The 20,082-nt window shown below is 37.4% G+C and overlaps 2 protein-coding genes across 18 annotated transcripts in view; one reads left to right on the forward strand and one right to left on the reverse strand.

The window, feature by feature from the left end:
• EML5 (EMAP like 5) overlaps positions 1-17,202 on the forward strand; it is a 177,946-nt gene extending 160,744 nt beyond the window's left edge. For 3 of the 9 annotated variants that reach the window (XM_053600971.1, XM_053600972.1, XM_053600975.1), the window contains 11 exons: positions 1,827-2,000; positions 2,856-3,064; positions 4,378-4,535; positions 6,707-6,821; positions 8,019-8,207; positions 8,385-8,557; positions 9,980-10,142; positions 10,644-10,747; positions 11,816-11,969; positions 12,443-12,543; positions 12,831-17,202. In XM_053600971.1, the coding sequence (XP_053456946.1) occupies positions 1,827-2,000; positions 2,856-3,064; positions 4,378-4,535; positions 6,707-6,821; positions 8,019-8,207; positions 8,385-8,557; positions 9,980-10,142; positions 10,644-10,747; positions 11,816-11,969; positions 12,443-12,543; positions 12,831-12,867 (1,577 nt within the window). In that variant the 3' untranslated portion in view covers positions 12,868-17,202. The other 6 variants (XM_053600973.1, XR_008382276.1, XM_053600974.1 and 3 more) reach the window with 6 other exon arrangements.
• Positions 17,203-17,341: 139 nt separating this feature from the next.
• Positions 17,342-20,082, reverse strand: part of ZC3H14 (zinc finger CCCH-type containing 14) — a 56,990-nt gene continuing 54,249 nt past the window's right edge. For 6 of the 9 annotated variants that reach the window (XM_053600986.1, XM_053600982.1, XM_053600983.1 and 3 more), the window contains 3 exons: positions 19,785-19,876; positions 18,625-18,731; positions 17,342-17,480 (listed from right to left, as the gene is read on the reverse strand). In XM_053600986.1, the coding sequence (XP_053456961.1) occupies positions 17,474-17,480; positions 18,625-18,731; positions 19,785-19,876 (206 nt within the window). In that variant the 3' untranslated portion in view covers positions 17,342-17,473. The remainder of the gene's footprint in view (positions 17,481-18,624; positions 18,732-19,784; positions 19,877-20,082) is intronic. The other 3 variants (XM_053600984.1, XM_053600981.1, XM_053600979.1) reach the window with 1 other exon arrangement.

Genomic DNA, 20,082 nt, shown 5'->3' on the forward strand with positions numbered 1-20,082 from the left:
GCCTACTAAGTGCTTGCAGAGGACTTTGGCACCCAAGGAATTCTGACTTTCTGCGATTATAATAGTAATTACTAGCCATACTCTAGATTTTATTTTGCTAACCACAGTTGAGCAACTATAAATTACTGTTTATATTAATATTTTATGCCACTGGGATAGTGTAATTCTAACTTGTAATTAATTATGTTTGCCAGTTATCTGTTTGAAATTTGTGTCTGAAGAGCTATTGAAACTATTAAATTGTATAGACATTATTCATGGCAGCTTTGTGCTGTGGAATGTACTTTAATAAAAAAACAAAAACATTGGCCTTTTTTTCAATAAATTGTTAAATAATCACAATAAATCAAATATGAATATTATGCAGTACAAAAATAAATAGGTAAATAAAATAATTTTGTGAAAAGTTGTTGGGATTGATTTCCAGAGAGAGCTAGATGTGGTGGCAAGGTTGAGAATGGAACCTGGATACTGACCACAGCACACCTGTGCTGCTCTGCCACCTCTGATCTGCATTAGGGCAAGTCACTTAACTTCTGTGAACCTGAGTTTGGGCAGGAGGGGACCTATCTGCCTAGAAGGTAGGGATTAGAAAATATGAGATGTATCCAGTAGTATGCCTGCCACGACAGACACTCAATACCTGATGGCTTCCCAGAGGAGGAATAAGACCTATATCTGTGCTGCCTGAGCACAAAAAATAAAACATATTTTGTAAACATAATTTTTTTTTTTTTTTGAGACAGACTCTCACTTGGTTCACCCTGGGTAGAGTATCCTGGTGTCATCATAGCTCACAGCAACCTTAAACTCTTGGGCTCAAGAAATCCTCCTGCCTCACCCTCCCCAGACACCCACCACAATGGCTGGCTAGATTTTCTATTTTGTAGAGATGGCGTCTTGCTCTTGCTCAGGCTGGTCTCCAACTCCTGACTTCAAACAGTCTACCTGCCTTGGTATCCAGATGCTAGGATTACAGATGTGAGCCACCACATCCCCGCCAACTTCATAATTTTGGGCTTAAGCTGTCTTCTTGTCTCAACCTCCCAAGAAGTTGGGACTACAGGCGCCCACCACAGTGCCCTGCCCAGCTAGTTTTTCTATTTTTAGTAGAGACAAGCTATCACTCTTGATCAAGTTGGTCTGGAACTCCTGAGCTCAAGCAATCACCCACCTCGGCCTCCCAGAGTGCTAGGATTACAGGTGTGAGCCACCACACCTGGCCCAGAGAAATTTTTAAGCAGTAGTAATAAGCTACACAAGATGAGTAATAATACTTTTTTAAAAAAAATAAGCAGTTTTATCTTTCTCATGAAGTCCTGTTTTGTGAAAAAAAAAAAAAAAAAAAAAAAAAGTCTTTTAAGGTGACATGAACTTTCCTGTATGGTTGAAAATTTCCTTTGAGATCTATCTATTGCCTTTCTCAATTTGCTTTTCGTTTTTCCTTCAGATAACATCACTACTGAATGTATACTTTTATTTCATATGTACCTGTAATATTTATGCAGTTCCCCTAATAATTATATAAAATATTATTATGGAGGAGTTGTTTAAATTGTTATTGCCTGATTTGCTTGTCAAATGCTATTTTTCCAATTGTGCAATTTGGAATGTAGCCTGAAGTATTCTATATTTTTTTCTTTCTTTTCCTTCTCCTTCCTCCTCCTCTCCATTTTAAAATGTAGTCTAAGTTTTGAGCTATCTGTTAAGTATAATTCTTCTGTGGTACATATTTTCCATGTGTCAGAGAGGAATATGCATCAGCTTTAAAAATGAAAACATTTGTAACAAGTATATTACAACTTTTGGATTTTATTTTTATTTAGCTACAGCTCCTTCTATCCACATCTGGGATGCAATGAATAAGCAGACTTTATCTATACTAAGATGCTACCATTCAAAGGGAGTGTGTTCAGTCAGCTTCAGTGCTACTGGCAAACTATTGCTGTCTGTGGGACTAGACCCAGAACATACTATAACCATTTGGAGATGGCAGGAAGGTAGGATTTTTGTATGTATGTGAGTTTTCAAAAAAAGAATACTAGGGTAATAATGAATTTTACTATAGCCTTACATAATACACAGTACACAGTTGGTATTACAGGTATGTTCCATTCTAAAAGCCCAGTGAAACTGTAAGCTCACAAAACAGATGAAATTAATGAAACTGTTATTAGTACATAGTAGTCTAATCATGTGCTGTTATTTCCTTTTAGTAGGAATGTCTTTGCTAATTATTAATGATTTGATTGGTTATGGAGGGTCTCACTAGAGAATGAAAATCAAGTATATTTTAAATGATAATGAAAGAGCAACCAGGTCATATTACCTAATACATTTGCTTTTAAGTTATATAAAAAGAAGTTGCCAGGTGCTATAAACCTCAGCACTTTGGAAAGCTGAGTTGGGAGGACTGCTTGAGGCCAAAAGTTCAGTGCCAACTGGGGCAACATAAGTGAGACCTTATCTCTATAAAACATTTTTAAAAATTAGCTGGGTGTGCTGATACATGCCTGTATTTCCAGCTGCTCGGGAGGCTGAGGCAGGTGCATCGCTGCAGCCCAGGAGTTTAAAGTTGTAGTCAGCTTTATGAAAATAAGACATGGTCCCCAAAATCTACAGTGGCCCTTCAATGGCAATGAAGGTCTCTGTAAATACATACATGACTTGCAAAGATATGTGAAAAGCACTCACTGCACAAGTAATTGTACATCTTATGATTGTTAGGTAACAGGTCCTCTATTTTTATAAGCATTTGTTTTTTAAATTATATATCTTACATAATTGTTTTATCCTAATTGTTGATTAGCTTGGTTCCTATAATAACCTAGATAATTTTGTTTTATCTTCATCAGGTGCCAAAATTGCCAGCAGAGCTGGTCATAACCAACGTATTTTTGTGGCAGAATTCCGGCCAGATTCAGATACCCAGTTTGTCTCGGTGGGAGTAAAACATGTGAAGTTCTGGACCCTAGCAGGAAGGGCTCTTCTTAGCAAAAAAGGGCTCCTGAGCACACTGCAAGATGCCCGGATGCAGACTATGCTTGCTGTTGCCTTTGGTGCAGTATGTCTCTTAAAATGCATGTGGTGGTGTGACTTCAATGACTTTAAATTTTCTTAGATACATAAACCATTTTAATGGTGGGATTTCCTTTGGTTTTTACCATTTTAACTCACTGCTTATCACCTAGCTGGAAGTGTTCTAAGCCAGTGTCTCTAATTCAGAAGAAGGAGGTAGAGAGACATCAGCAGAAGGCACAGTTCCTGATCTTGATACACATAAAAGAAGATTGTTCAAGAGCTCTCTATTCCCCTCACTTTAGTGCACCCCACCTGGGCCTGTGGCTCACAATCCACAGCTTTGTCCTTTTATATTCTGTTTGGCTAGCTTTATAAATCCTTTGGTGCATCAAAAAATTAAGTGGATGTACTTGTTAAAGCATTTATATGTGTATGCAATATTTGCAGAAGGAAATTTATAATTCTAAAACCTTTAATTTCATTTATGTTTTCGAGATAAAGATCATTGAAAATGTTGGTAATGCCATGTCAAACTTCAGTTGAATGCTTTGGCTATTCTTAAACCAGTAGTACATTTCCAGAAGAAAACCCCACACATTCATACACGTGCTTCTGACGTTTAGTTTGGTCATATAGATTAACTTTATGTAGTCAGTTGCCTATTCTCAATATAAAATAAACAGTTGGCTCTTTATGTGTGAAACACAGTATACTCAATGAGAATGTTTTCTTATGTAACAAGGTAGCTTTATGTTGTGTTTAAGCTTTTTTGAGCATCATCGATGTTAAGGACTATTAAAAGAGCCAGGGGAAGTGAAATAGCGGTTTCTGTCCCTGAAGCATTTACATCTAAGTGCAGATAGGTATGCATTAATCATGCTTCTAGACCTGTATCGAGTCAGTGAAATCTGCAAAACTACTTTCCCACAGATAATAGTTTTATTTTGTATGACAAAGTACTTTACCTAATAAAAAGCTATCTTCACTTCCTATTTGTATTTTTTATTCTCAGTTACTAATGACTTTTAAATTACTTATTGAGCATGCAGAGAAAAGCAATCCAGAGAAACAGTATAAACTAGAATTAATAGTATTTTAGAATTGGAAGGAAAGAATTGTCCAAGGTTATTCCAGCTAATAACCAACAGACCGGAAAAAGGAAAAGGCCCTGAGAAAGCTAAGCCTCAAGTTCAGGTTTCTTGACTGTTGAGTCTAGTGCATCTCCCACCATCCCCTGCATGTTCTTTGTACCCAGGAAGGAGTCAGCATTATAGTTACATAGAAAAAATTACATCTGTCTGACGTCTATTTGAACTTTTGATGAGTTTGTCTCCCCCTTTCCCCACTCCTTTTCAGAATAACTTGACGTTTACAGGTACCATCAGTGGTGATGTCTGTGTGTGGAAAGATCACATACTGTGTAGAATCGTGGCCAGAGCTCACAATGGGCCTGTGTTTGCCATGTATACCACCCTGCGAGATGGACTTATAGTGACTGGTGGCAAGGAAAGGCCGTGAGTCCTCTTCTTTTCAGCCTCACTGAATGTTTGTGATCGGCCTGAGGTTTGCAGTGAGGTATTCTGGTTAACTTCTAGGCTACACGGATCACCCTCGCTGACTTTCCTCCTTATACACTTCTCCTTCATTGTCTGTCTTATGCCTTCTCTGGATTCTCCTTTCTGGTCTTAAATCACCTTCCAGTTGTTTTCCACTTTAGAGATAAACCTAAACTCCAACAACTGGGTGATACTTTTTCTGAGGTGTGACTATATGGTTGCCCTACAAATTAAGCATTGATTTTCCTGATGACTATGTGTCTGTATAAATATTTGCTGTGTGACAGGGGCTATGGCAGAAATCTTTACCATTGAAGCAAGATGCATTTTGACTACCTGTTCTTCTTTATCCACGTTGGATACAGAAGGGCAAAATCCATATTTTTGCACTAGAAAAGGATGAGAGGATGCTAAAGACAAACTCTATAGTTTGCTATTGCTCGAGGCGCACTTGTTAGATAATTTTATACAAAACCTCAAAATTTGAGAGGCCTTTTTCTGAGTAATTTTGAAATCTTCCAGCAGTAACCAGATACTTGTATTTGCTATCTACATAGTCACATGTGTGTTGAAATGTGACAAGTGACTAAGAAACACATCGTTATAGGGCTGAAAAGAGCCCACGTATGTTAAGCATGAGTACAGAACCTTCTGCCTTTCACATAAAGGAAGAATGTCCATGGACATGCTTTTTCGTAAGACAGCAATTCGTTTAGCAGATAATGAACTGAAATACATTTTCAGTTCTTCTGAGAGAAAAGCCATAAAAGGGCTATATTTACATATTACTCAACACTTGTATTTCCCATGTCATCTACTCCTGCATATCCTACTCTCTAGTAGCCTACTAAACCGTTTCAGTGGGCTGTTTTAATAATGGTAGGAAAAATATGCTTTTCTTTTGGTCCTTAAAAATATTCTGTAAGGCCGGGTGGGTGCAGTGGCTCATGCCTATAATCCTAGTACTCTGGAGACCAAGGAGGGTGGATTACCTGAGCTCAGGAGTTAAAGACCAGCCTAAGCTAGAGCAAGACCCCCTCTCTAAAAATAGCCAGGCATTGTGGCAGGCACCTATAGTCCAGCTACTTGGGAGGCTGGGGCAAGAGGATTATTTGAGCCCAAGAGTGTGAGGTTGCTGTGAGCTGTGATGCTACAGCACTCTAAGGGCCACAAAGTGAGAATGTCTCCAAAAAAGGAAAACAAAACAAAACAAAACACCACTCTATAGCACAGTATCTGTAATCTTATTATCTCATCTACATTTCTGTTTTTCCTTTAAAACTAAAAATTATCTTTTTTTTTTTTTTTTTGAGGCAGAGCCTCAAGCTGTCACCCTGGGTAGAGTGCTGTGGCATCACAGCTCACAGCAACCTCCAACTCCTGGGCTCAAGTGATTCTACTGCCTCTGCCTCCCAAGTAGCTGGGATTACAGGTGCCTGCCACAACACCCGGCTATTTTTTTTGGTTGCAGCCGTCATTGTTGTTTGGCAGGCCTGGGCTGGATTCGAACCCGCCAGTTCAGGTGTATGTAGCTGGCGCCTTAGTCGCTAGAGCCACAGGCACCGAGCCAAAATTGTTACCTTCTTAAAAAGTACTACTAACAAAGATAATGTACAGTGGATGCTAATAAAATTAATAAAATTTTCTGAAACCAAATATTTTGAGTGAGATATAGTATACCCTAAAATTGCCAGAGAAAATTTAGAAGAATACTAAAATTATCAGTCTTAGGGCCTTTTTTTTTTTTTTTTGAGACAGGGCCTTACTGTGTCACCCAGGCTGGAGACAATAGCATGATTATAGCTCACTAAAACCCTAAACTCCTGGGCTCAATGATCTTCCTGCCTCAGCCTCCTTGGTAGCGACTAGGACTACAGGTGTATGCCACCATGCTTGGTTCATGTTTTAAAATTATGTTTTATAGAGACTGTTGCCCAGACTGATTTTGAACTCCTGGCCTCAAATAATCCTCTCACCCCAGCCTCTTAAAGTGTTGGAATTACAGGCACAAATCAATGCCAGAGGCCTTTTGTTTTAGTATCCTGCTTATAATTTAGTATTTGTTTATAATAAAAATTACTTGTAGTAGCCAATAGTAAATGCTTATTTTGGTTTGGTTATTTATTTAGGTCAAAAGAAGGAGGAGCTGTAAAACTGTGGGATCAGGAACTGAGGCGATGCCGTGCCTTCAGGCTTGAGACAGGACAAGTCACAGATTGTGTTCGTTCTGTGTGCAGAAGCAAAGTAAGATGTTCTGTGAGCCAAGACAGCATGGTTGCTACCATGATTCTCTTACCCTTTGCAATTCAATGAATGCTTATAATGATGCATTAAAACAGACTGGCTTGCCAGCCTTACTCTCCCTTTTCTGCTGTTTGGTGGTTCCACCCTTGGCACTAGTGCAGTGCATAGTACATAAAGGAAGCTATTCCATCTAAACATTTGTACTTTCTTAAATCTGTTAATTCAACTATGGTAGAGAGAATTGAAAATCCCTACTAATTGATTCATTTTGATTAGGACAGCTGTCTCCACATTTTTAAAAACACATTGCCTGGGTATAGATAATGTGGTGTAGTATTCAGCCACAACAAAGAATGAAATCTTGTCATTCATGGCAATGTGAATGAACCTGGAGGATATTATGTAAAGTGAAATAAGCCAGGAACAGAAAGATAAATATCATACGCTCTCATTAATATGGAGAAGCTAAAAAAGTTGATCTCAAAGAAGTGGAGACTAGAATAGTGGTTACAAGAGTCTGGGAAGGGTAGGGGATAGGAAAAGACTGGCCAAAGGGTACAAAATTACAGCCGGATAGAAGCAGTAAGTTCCAGTGTTCTGTAGCACTGAGAATGACTATAATTAACAATAATATATACTTTTGGATAGATAAGATTTTGAATATTCCCACACAAATGTTTGAGGTAATATATGCTAATTACCCTGTATCCATAAATATGTGTAATTATGTATCAATCAAAAAACAATTTTTTAAACTATACATTCCAATAAAAATTTTTTCAGCATTAAGGCACTCAATAAATGTATTTATAAGTCTTATACTGGCATTATCCTTAGTCTGCATATTAAATTAAGTTTATTTTTACTTATTCTTTAGCTAAAAAATAGGTCCTAGTACTTTCTTCCTATATGCCAGTGCATTTACCCCCTTTGAAGATCACAAGATGATCATAGTCAGTCAAAAGTTTGACTATTGAAGAATCCAGGTGTATATTACCATAGAGAAAACAATTCTTTTAACATGTAACCTAGCCAAGTGTTATTACAGATGTGCCTGTAGTCATAGGAAATTTTATAGGACATAATGCAAAAATGGCTTATAACTAGTTGTGTTCCTAAAAGTAGGTCAACAGGGTTATTTCTATTAAGAGCAACTGTTTTATTATATTAAATGAACTGGTGTGACTTGTGTTTCAGGGCAAAATACTAGTTGGGACAAGGAATGCTGAAATAATTGAAGTTGGAGAGAAAAATGCAGCATGTAATATTTTAGTTAATGGGCATGTGGATGGACCGATCTGGGGGCTGGCAACACATCCTTCCAGGGATTTTTTCCTTTCTGCTGCAGAGGATGGAACAGTGAGACTCTGGGATATCACTGATAAAGTAGGTATAAACAGTTTTTTAAAAGATTATACAATTTCTTAGAAGGAAAGATGAAGTCCTAAATTGCTAGTGCTTACAAAACTATTTCAGACTCATGCTGAGAATTCTGGGAAGAAATTGGTTTTATAAGTACTTCACTTAACATAGTTTTCTATGACTCTTTTGGTTCTTATGCAGAAGATGTTAAACAAAGTGAATTTGGGACATGCTGCTCGTACTGTGTGCTATAGCCCTGAAGGGGACATGGTGGCTATTGGAATGAAAAATGGAGAATTTATTATTTTACTAGTGAGCTCTCTAAAAATATGGGGAAAGAAGAGAGACAGACGTTGCGCAATCCATGATATCAGGTTAGTCAACAAATGGGAAAGAATTTCTAGTATATAAATGACTCAGCTTGCAACTGAAAACGCCGGGTGCTGTGGCTCACACCTGTAATCCCAGCACTCTGGGAGGCCTAGGTGGATGGATTGCTTGAGCTCACGGGTTCGGGACCAGCCTGAACTAGAGTGAGATCCGGCCTCTAAAAATAGCTGTGCATTGTGGTGGGCACCTGTAGTCCCAGCTACTTGGGAGGCTAAGGCAAGAGAATGTGAGGTTCTCAGGAGTCTGAGGTTGCTGTGAACTATGAGGCCACAGCGCTCTACCAAGGGTGACAAAGTGAGAGTGGGTCTCAAAAAAAAAAAAGGGCGGCACCTACTTCAATGTGGCTCAAGGAGTAGGGCGCCAGCCCTGGCCCAAACTGCAAACAAAACCAAACCAAAAGATTTTCCTTAGCTACACTTTCAAAAAAGGTCTGAGAGCAGGTAGCATTTTACACATCCTAAGTTGTTTGCTGAAATATGGCTGTTATATACTTAATTCTTGCAAATTTACAAATGCACCGGACACTAATCACAGTGCCTTATAATTGCAAGACTAGGTAATGTTTGATGAATAGATTCACGCTAGACATGTTCAGTAAGTTCACCGTATCGACGTTATCTCCCTCTGTAACACAAGAAAACCATCTGAACTTCAAAAGTTGACACTCTGGAAAACTAAATTGTAACCCTAAAAATATCTTACTTCTCAAAATAACCCCAATTTGGGAATATATAGTTTACTCATTTAATCAATACTCTTGAATAAATACTATGTGCCAGAATCTGAATCAATTTAAACCTTCTTGAACCTTCGGTGCTTGTTTAACAGTGGCTACCATTTACTGAGCATTTCTGTTATCAGTAGGTAAGACTGATACCAGTACTATTAAAAGCTTGCAATCTCACCAGTAAAACCCTTTTACAAATGAGACCTTCCTCTTATAAACCCTCTCTATATGAAACAGTTAACAGTGGCTTTCCTTAGAGCCTACATGTCCCTAGGCACCTCACAACACTCATGGAACATTTTCAAAAGACTGAATTGTCCCATGCTGACTCCAGTGATTGCTAGGCAAATAGTATTTCACTTTGTCATTTTTCTAAATAAGTTCTTCCAAACTGCAAAGGGTCACTTTATTTTAACAACCTGAGGCGAGTTTAGGTGGACTGTGTTCTAGGAATTAGGGGATGACAATTGAGAAAATATCTCAAATGGAAGTAAAATATAAAGCTTTCTTATTTGAAGTAACACAAGTATAACTTCAGTACAACTCCCATGTGTCAGGTAAACCTACTTAAGGCCAAATATCACACAAATTTCCAATTGCTAGAAAAGTCATTGATCTTAAATATTTATATTATTACATGTGGTCTAAACCATCTCTATATGTTTTGGTTCATACTCAGATTTAGTCCAGATTCCCGGTATCTGGCAGTGGGCTCTAGCGAGAACTCAGTGGATTTTTATGACCTAACACTGGGCCCCACCCTTAACAGAATCAACTACTGCAAAGATATTCCAAGCTTTGTCATTCAAATGGACTTCTCTGCAGATGGCAGGTATCTCCAGGTACAGTATGGATACCATATACCCAGTTTATAAGGGTAGTTCTGCTTTTACATTTGGCATTTAGTGAATACATTTAAAGGTTCTCAGTTTCAGAACTTCTCAACTTTTACCTTTTTGTAACCTGTGACCTATCAGTCCTTTTTTCTACATGTACTAATGCTTTTATAGTGGTCTTTTGTATACTTTTTGAGTCTGTCGCTCTGGGTAGTGCCATCTCTTTATAGCTCACAGCAACCTCAAACTTGAGTACAAGTGAAATAGCTGAAGGACTACAGGTACCCGCCTGGCTAGTTATCCTGTTTTTAGTAGAGATGGGGTCTCAGTTTTGCTCAGGGGTAGTCTAGAATTCTGTGAGCTCAGATGATCCACTAGCCTCGGCCTCCCAGAGAGCTAGGATTATAGATGTGAGCACATAAATTGAGTAGCAATATGCTATTATTCTGCAAACTCCTCCTGCCTCTTGCCTAATGAAATTCTTGTCCCATTTTAATATAATGAAAGGTCTCCAGTGGCTGCTATAAACGGCATGTCTATGAAGTGCCTTCAGGAAAACATCTTACGGATCATGCTGCTATTGACAGAATTACTTGGGCTACATGGACTAGGTAAATACTTCATATATTCAAAAGGGAAGTGACTTTTAAGGTCAGTTAGGAAAACTAGAAAATCGTATTTCTGAACAGAACCATTCTACCAGAGAATAGTAATTTTCAGGTTGTTACTGTGTCTTGAATTCTTAGGAAGAGAATAATAGTATGTTAATCTGTGTCTGTATTTGAACATACTTCCATGCTTTATCAAGTTCTTTTAAAGAGGAAAATCAAAGTCTTGACTTTAGATAGCATATTTTCCTTAATGTTAAATTTAACACTGGGCAATAAAAACACATTGGGTACTGTTATGTGAATGTATTTGTTATCCAAAAGAATGCTATCCTGAAGCTCCTAGTAATCAAAGCTTACAGACTTGTTCAGATTTGCTGGCTATATAAATATCCATCTTTTTGATCAATAAAAATGCCACCAAATTCCTATTAAAAGTTATCACTTAAAAATTTTTTTTTTCCCTAGTGACAGGATTTTCTTAGCTTAATTGGGCTGGCCTTGAATTCTTAGGCTCAAGTGATCCACCTCAGCCTCCACACTGGTTGAGACTGGGTGGCGCCTGTGGCTCAAAGGAGTAGGGCACTGGCCCCATATGTTGGAGGTGGCGGGTTCAAACCCAGCCCCAGCCAAAAACTGCAAAAAAAAAAAAACAAAAAAGGGCGGCGCCTGTGGCTCAAGGAGTAGGGCGCCGGTCCCATATGCTGGAGGTGGCGGGTTCAAACCCAGCCCCGGCCAAAAACAAACAAACAAACAAACAGAGTAGTTGAGACTAACAGTGTGTATCATAAAGCCCAGCTTCTAAGTCACTTTTAATTCAAAAAGCAGTTCTCATCTTTTATGACGTATTAATTGAATCTTAAAAGGAGCAATCCATAAATCCTTAAAATGATAAAATTTCATTTTAAAAATGGAGGCTACCCAGATGAAATTTAGGCCTTATCACAATTTACTTCCTTTATTTTAAATAATAATAAAGTACTTAAGAGATTAGTTGCCAAGGGATTTTTTCAGTGTGGTAAACCTGTTTATACTTGAGATGGTGGATTTTCTTCTGTTCCATGCCTTTAGTACTCTGGGAGATGAAGTTATGGGAATCTGGTCCAGACACGCAGAGAAAGCCGACATCAATTGTGCCTGTGTATCTCATTCAGGAATCAGCCTTGTAACAGGAGATGACTTTGGCATGGTTAAGTTATTTGACTTCCCGTGTCCAGAAAAATTTGTAAGTTTGTGTTTTGTTTAGTGTATCATCCTACACCTAATTTTTATGTCTGATCTCTAGTACTTTTTCCTTCATAATATTTAAAACATTTTATCTTGATTTGAAAATTTATATTTCAAAATTTTTCCCTAAACTATCTCAACCCATTACCCTGAAAATAAAAACTATTAAAAATAGATATCCTCCTTCCAATAATACCACCTTTGGGATTATCCTAGTAAGTGGTGATTAGCTTTTTACCAAACCTATAATTTCAAATGCTTTTCCTCTGAGAAAAATCTTCAGAGTCCCAGGAGACATCTGACTGCCCAAATAACCTGCTGTATTAAGTGCAAATCCATTACTAACTCTGAAAAAGCATTTGTAAATCATTGGCTGTGATCCCAACTCCCTACTGTCTCCACAGTTCTTGGGACAGAAAACATTTACCTTCTCTGTGCTTCAAATGCCCTGACTTTGTCATTGTTTTTTAGGCAAAGCACAAAAGGTTCTTGGGTCATTCACCCCATGTGACAAATATTCGATTTACCAGTGCTGATCGACATGTTGTTAGTGCTGGAGGGGATGACTACAGGTTAGTAACTTTCTCATCCCAAGACAAGAACAGACTACCTTACTAGAGAGTTAATGTAACAATAATAACGGCTACAGCTTTGGTTTATGAATGTAACTAGGTAACATTATCAGGGGTAGCATAACCAGATGGCTCCTTGAAGCCATATACTTACGTACATACAGAATAATGAGGAAAAATTTTATATGTGTTTAATCTGAAAGCTCAACTGTAACTGAAGAACATTAAACTACTCTGAAAATCTAGAAATGTAATGAACTCCCTGCAATTTTTTTCTCTGATTACAGTTTATTTGTCTGGAAATGCATACATATGCCTCACTGAGATGGAGGGATGCTGAGAAGAATACTATACAAATTAACAGCCTTTAGAGACCAGAATTACAGAGGAGAAAACAAAACAAAACCCTGCATGGTCAAGTGGTGCTAACCCCAGTTTGTAACAAGAGAAATGCCCAGAATCATCAAAACAGAAGAATGATGAGTTCAAAATGCCCATAATCCATACACTGCCAGATAATTACATTTCAAGGAAGTACTGAATACTTAATGGTAAAAGCCAACCTTCCCCTGACCCTTACAGAGGAATGAGCAATTTTGGCAGACTTGCTGGAAGAGATTTAAGGTATAGCACACCTTCAAACAAAAAAAACAAAAAGCCCTAGTTGGACAGTTTTCATCATCTTTTCTCTGTTAGCAAAACTGTGTTTCTCCTTAGCATTTATATTTTCAAGGCTCATTGTTTAATCAAATACATGTATTATATATAAGGAAAGGAAAAACCATGATCACTCTAAAGCAGTGGTTCTCAACGTTCCTAATGCCATGGCCCTTTAATACAGTTCCTGGGGGTCGCGACCCACAGGTTGAGAACCACTGCTCTAAAGGATCAGTTTTTAAAAGGCAAACATATTCCCTAAGGAAACAGACACATGCTTCCCTGGAGAATGTTTTTTAAGCACGAATAAAGTCCTTTTTTAAAACAAAGGACATGTTTTCCAGGCAGTTTTGAATTTAGGAACAGATCCAAAGTTGTCAATATATGGCTGCTACATTTTCATTTTTGAGCTGTGACCTATTTTCAGTTCAGAAGCCATCTTTATAATTGAAAACTGAAAACATGATGTAGCCTTCTTGGGAAAGGAGTGTAATACAAAATCATTTCCAATGGTGGACAGTTCTGTTAAGGTTTAGACAGCAATAAAATAGTATTTAACGGGAAGAGAATACTGCATAAAGGTGTAATCTAATATATAAAATATGATTCGTTGAACATGTAAACAAAAGTGTTAAATTCACACAAAGTTATACAATTTAATCATGGAAGAAAATCTTTATACCTTTTTTTTACTGTGAAAATTTTAAGTCATATGTGTGCCATCTTATAGGCTGATTTCCAAAATGAATGAACCCAGATAAATTTGTAAAACTTGTCAATTCCTTTTTAGTGGATTAAGGCTGACTTCTTAGATTTTTTTTCCTTCTCACTTTAAATGCTGCCAAAGATCAGTACTCACCATTCAGGAATTTGCTGTTTAACTTAAGTGTAGTTTCCTGAAGACTGAAATTTATGTAGATTGCTACTTAAAAATATATTTTTCTAAGTATGAAGTTTAAGACGCTCTATTAGTCCTATGAATTTTTATTTTAATGTGTTACTGTCTTTATAGTATAATAGATCCCACCCCCTCAGGTTTCTGGAATCCTCAGTTTAACAAGACATTGAGATTCTTAATATTTATTTTCTGTGTCTAATACTTTATGAAAATTAAAAACAGAAACTACAAGATATCACAGAAAACCTACAGTGAATGAGCCTAGTCAGTTTTCAAGCTCTGAATAGCTGTGTCTGAAGGGCTGATTAAGGGGTTAAGAAGCTTGAAACATAAAAATGTTACTCTTTCCTCCTGAATTAATCTAAATTTTGAAATACATTACTGTTAGATTTCTATTTATGTATTTTACAAAGAGGCAGTCATTAAAGGGAAAAAATTTCCCCTAAACCACCCTCCCATAAAAAGAAAAATACTCAAATTTGAGCATGTTGGAGTTTTAAATTTCTCTTCTAGGTCATGTTCACCAGATTTTGGCTACAGAGAAATCCCATTTCTATTATAGCTCCATAGAAACTTCATAACCTGCAACAAGTAAACTACTTGGGAGAATAAGGCTTCCAAATGCATTTCTGTCCTTCGAGGTGGCCAATCTAAGTGGCTTTAATCACGGCAGTAGTCAGTTTCACCAGTAAAGTTCATTCAGACTAAGTAGTCATCCCCACATTGCTGTACCAGCCATCAACTAAGGGAAGGAGAAGAAACATGATAGGCCATACATAGAAAATCCCTATCTTTACTTTTTTTTAACCCAGAGAGTTATCTTGTGTGTAGTATCTAAGCTCCTGAATCTATAAATAGGACTTTGGGCACATTTCATACTGTTCATTTTATGTATAAACTACATGCCAAAGCACACTGTGCACTCCAGGACTGCTCACTTCTCATCACCAAACATGCTCCTAGTCAATGCTTGTTCCCTTTCTTATGATCCTTTTGTTGTGGTGGTTCATTTTATACTAGGGTTATCCATCCAACAAATGTTCTGGGGGCAACCTTAGCTTGCCCATAAACCAGAGTGACTGAAAAATTAAACTCTTAAATGTGTTTCCAGGCAGTGTCTATTAAATAATCAGATTTTAGCATTTTATGGCTGAACCATTGAAAGACCTCGTCTTTCCTTCTGTTCTTTATAGTGACACCCTGAGAATATACTTACAAAATCTGACAATTAAGTCTGTGAATTCATCCTAGAAAAAATGCTACATACCTCATGGCTGCATATCACTATGGTTACCATCTAAGTACTCCTCTTGGGAAGCTATGCACTAACACCAGTGCTTAGTCCACCCCTCAAAACAATTTTGGAGCTCTGGAATGGCCATCAGAGCTGTTGTCATACAGCACACAAAAACATGCAACAGTGAATGCACTCAGCGAGACACCACCACACAGTCAATATGACATGACAAGGTTATAAAACCTTACCAAGTTGTTTGTTCAGTGCTGCCAACATAAACACCTGGTGGCAAGTTCACGAACTTGTCAGACCTCGTATGACAACAGCTCTGATGGCCATTCCAGAAAAAGCATTCTAAAATTGCTTTGAAGGGTAAACGAGGTGCTGGTGTTGGTGCATAGCTTCCCAAGGGGAGAACTTTGGAAGGTGACTATAGTGATATTTAACGATGAGGTATATAAGATGAGTTTTCTAGGATGAGTTTTCAAACGTAATTATCAGACATTGTATATACCATTTATAAATAAGCTAAGTCTATTGTTTCCAGAAATTTAAGCAATTCAGAACTTTCTTCTGCAGAGATGCAAAGCATCTCAAGTAACACTGGAATGAACAAATGCCTTAAATTCAATTGAGGAAACCTTTAAAATGAAGTGGAATTGCCATTTCACCCAAGCCTAACACAACAGCCTTCTGCTCTTGTGTGCTTTGTCTTTGTTTCTTCTCATGTTTCAAGTCTTCCTCTGGATCAGCACAGCAAAGTGCAACTTACCAAATGGGACTGGTTAATTCTTCTTTCAAAGGAAGAGCAGTAGCCACAAAACAGACTGCTGGCTTTATGATCTTAAAACACGGAACTTTACAGACATGGGTTTATTACCATTTGGGTATATAACTAAGCAAGTCAATGAATTTTTTTATAGAGATAGTTTAATTTGGTCCTGTGAATGTTTGAGTCCTTATTCCTTTTGCATTAATTCACTTTTTTCTAACCACCTGTTAGCTTTAATTTTTAACAGTACTATACATCAAGTCTTTGCTATCAGTGATCTGTTTGTTATTTAACTCTAAATTTGACACTTCTTGCCTTAACTTTTAAAAACCACACACACAAAACTCTAAATGATCCAGTAGGCCAAGTTTCATCCTATTTTGCAGTTTACCTATCTGATCTCTGTAATTATAGCCTATCATTTAAAATATAGCATTTAAATCTAATTTTTACATTTCAAATATTACCTTCAGTAGTAACTAAGTATATTTTCTGTGAAGCTATTTCTGAGAATGTTATTTTCCAGAATGTGTGAATATATTTGTATTTATAATCTTGTGAGTTTAAAGTCTGTTTATGAAACTTTGTGTATATACTTGTAAAAAAATTGTATAATTTTGTGATAACACAGTTCCCCCAATTGAAAAAGCTCATGTCTATAGTAAATGAGAGCACTGTAAGGACTTGTTCCTATTTTTCATATTTGCTATTCCAGCTGTCTCCACCCTCCATAATAACCTCGCTCACCCTGTCACAGAAGGAAAGGAAACTGGGAAACTTTACCAAAGCAGCTCTCAATCCAAGAGGCCTGTATTATCATGCTTTTCAAATGAAATTCACTTAAAAATTAAAAAGCAAAATTGAATGACTATTTTAAGCCTTCTCAGTTATTTTGGCGATTCCTCTTTTCATGGTAGATTATGAGATTATATGATCATTGGGAAAAGTGAAAGCAGCAAATTTCAACTTTTAGAACAAGACTTGCTTCACTGTATCTCTCTCTATATAGCCCACAAACCATATAGTCCTAAATTATAGTATCATTATTACTAACAGTGATGTTACATTATAAATGCTGATACTTAAAACAGCAGTGTACAAACATGCCTCAAATGTTTTAATAGAATTTAGCCTTTCCTTGAACTGTCTTTTCATTGTAAAAACAAAACAAAAAAACACCCAATGTTAAAATCACTTGAGAAACTTACAAACTTGAAAAATCAGACACTTCAGATAGGCAATAAACTTCATATTATGAAAGCAATATATTCCAAGTTTCAAAGATTTGACAAGTTCTGTAGAATATCTTTCATCAGTAGATGGAAACTTTCAAACCGCATGATCTTCTGCCTGGCAGGACTGGCTGTCATTCACTGAATGAACAGAATCAAAAACGTTTTAAATTATCTGCTTCGCACCCATATACACATATACCTCAGCTAAAAAGTTGAATATTTTTAGACAATGAATATCTGGTCAGAAGATTACAATATCAAATATTTTAAAATCAATTATGTAAGCAGATAAAAGATAACGTAATTAAATTTATATGCCACACTAAAATAATATTTGAAACTTGCTGGCATATTTTACAATTGCTAATGTCTAAGGAAATTGATTAGATTCATAAGCAGTGTATATATACAAACTCCTGCTGGCCTTAGGATATGCTTGTAGTATATGATCAGAAGTTAAAAAAACAAAAAGGAAATATGATCTAAGTAAAAAAGTAATCACTAAATAAAACAAAGTTTGGTCCATGTAGTAAATTATGTCATAGGACGCTTGTAAAATTAAAGAGCAAAGAAAAAAAAGGGACTGTTTAATTTCCCCCAAATTTATATGATTATAAGAAACTACTATTAGAAAATAATTAGAAATGACAATAGAAAAATGAATTTTATGGGTGGCACCTATAGCTCAAGCGGCTAAGGTGCCAGCCACATACACCAGAGCTGGCAGGTTCGAATCCGGTCCAGGCCTGCCAAACAATGACAACTACAACCAAAAAATAGTCAGGCACTGTGCCAGGTGCCTATAGTCCCAGCTACTCGGGAGGCTGAGGCAAGAGAATTGCGTAAGCCCAAGAGTTGAGGTTGCTGTGAGCTGTGTCACCACGGCACTCTACCCAGGGTGATAGCTTGAGGCTCTGTCTCAAAGAAAAAAATAATGATAAAGAAAAATTAATTTTAGATCAGGTACAGTAGCTTATACCTATCTAATCCTAGCACTCTTGGAGTCTGAGGCAGGGGGATTGCTCCAATTCAGGAGTTTGAAACCAGCCTGAGCAAGAGTTGAGACACCAGCTCTACTAAAAATGGAAAAATTAGCTGTGTGTGGTGGTGCACACATGTACTCCCAGCTACTTAGGAGGCTGAGGCAAGAGGATCCCTTGAGCCCAGAGTAGCTGTAAGCTATGATACTATGGTGCTCCAGCCTAGTGCAACAGAGTGAGACTTGACTCAACTGTCCCAAAAAAAGAACAACAAACAAAGAAAAATTAATTTTAACTTTTACCTGGTTTGAGGTCGAATCCATTTCAAGGCATGTCGTGGTGGTACAGTAATGGTAGGATGGTAAAACGTGCAGTCCGGTCTTGTACACTGAGTGTTAAACCTACAGTGCTAAATAAAGACAACAGAGCTTAAACAACATTTGCAAGCCTAATACAAGTAAACAAACAACAATCTGAGATGACAGTAAACAGTCTACCCTTACCATCAACAGGGTAAGAAATCTACTCTATAATGTCTCTTCTAATAGTACCAAAGCCTTGGAAAAGAAACCTCCCTTTGAAAGACAAAATCCAAGTCAAGAGAAAGACAAAATCCTAGTCAAGAGAGTCCCAGCAAGTGAAATTTCAAAAGGAGGCTTAGCATACAATATAAACTTCTAATCAATGCTGTAATCATCCCTTCTTATACTCTTCATTGAGTAGCTAGCTATGTCCAGTAACAGCTGGGCCAAGTCAAAGGCTTTTCACAGGTGTCTGTTAGTGCAAAAAGGAGATCCTTTACCCAAACAACTGTGCAACTGGAGATGCACTGATTATTCTTATAATAACACACAATTAAAAGCATCCATACGAGTTTGGAAGATATTGAGCAGTACCTACTGGACTTCTTTTTTTTTTTTTAGAGTCTCACTTTGTCCCCCTTGGTAGAGTGCTGTTGTGTCACAGCTCACAGCAACCTCCAACTCCTGAGCTTAGGCGATTCTCTTGCCTCAGCCTCCTTGGTAGCTGGGATTACAGGCGCCCACCACAATGCCCAACCATTTTTTGTTGCAGTTTGGCCGGGGCTGGGTTTGAACCTACCACCCTTGATATATGGGGCCGGCGCCCTACTCACTGAGCCACAGGCACCGTCCTACTTACTGGATTTCATCATCTCAGTTTGGGCATGAGGAAACAATTAAAAACACCCACAATACTTAGGAGCAGAGAACGGAGAATATGATGTAAAGATGAGCCTCTTTCCCATGAGTGCTCTAAGGCACCAGACAGAGGTATAGTGACAACTAAGGAACAAGATCTTAAAGACCATAGAGTTAAAACACTGACACAAAAGAAGCTAAACTGGGGGGAAAAGCAAACCTTCAATTTGCTAATGATTTTATACATCTCAGCACGGAGAAGATGCCACTAAACTGACTTTTAAGAAAATCAAAGTTCTTACTTTTGGATGATAGAAGGGACATTCCATTTTCTTACATGCTGGAAAGTAACGGCAGAGCTGACTACTAGAGGGTGTTGGTGGTGTTGTCACTGCTAACGAAAATAACAACAAAGATTGATAAAGTCTGTTTAGCTAAATAATTTTTAATGCAGTCTACTGATGTTTTTATGTAAGTGAGAACTAGTTTTAGAATAGTAAGGTTGGTATATATATGTATTTATTCATTAGTCAAGATAAAATAATAATACTACAGGATAGTCACACTTGCTTTTTTTTTTTTTCCTGTTTTTGGCCAGGG

Source organism: Nycticebus coucang, chromosome 9 (genome assembly GCF_027406575.1).
Source record: "Nycticebus coucang isolate mNycCou1 chromosome 9, mNycCou1.pri, whole genome shotgun sequence".
Lineage (NCBI taxonomy): Eukaryota > Metazoa > Chordata > Mammalia > Primates > Lorisidae > Nycticebus > Nycticebus coucang.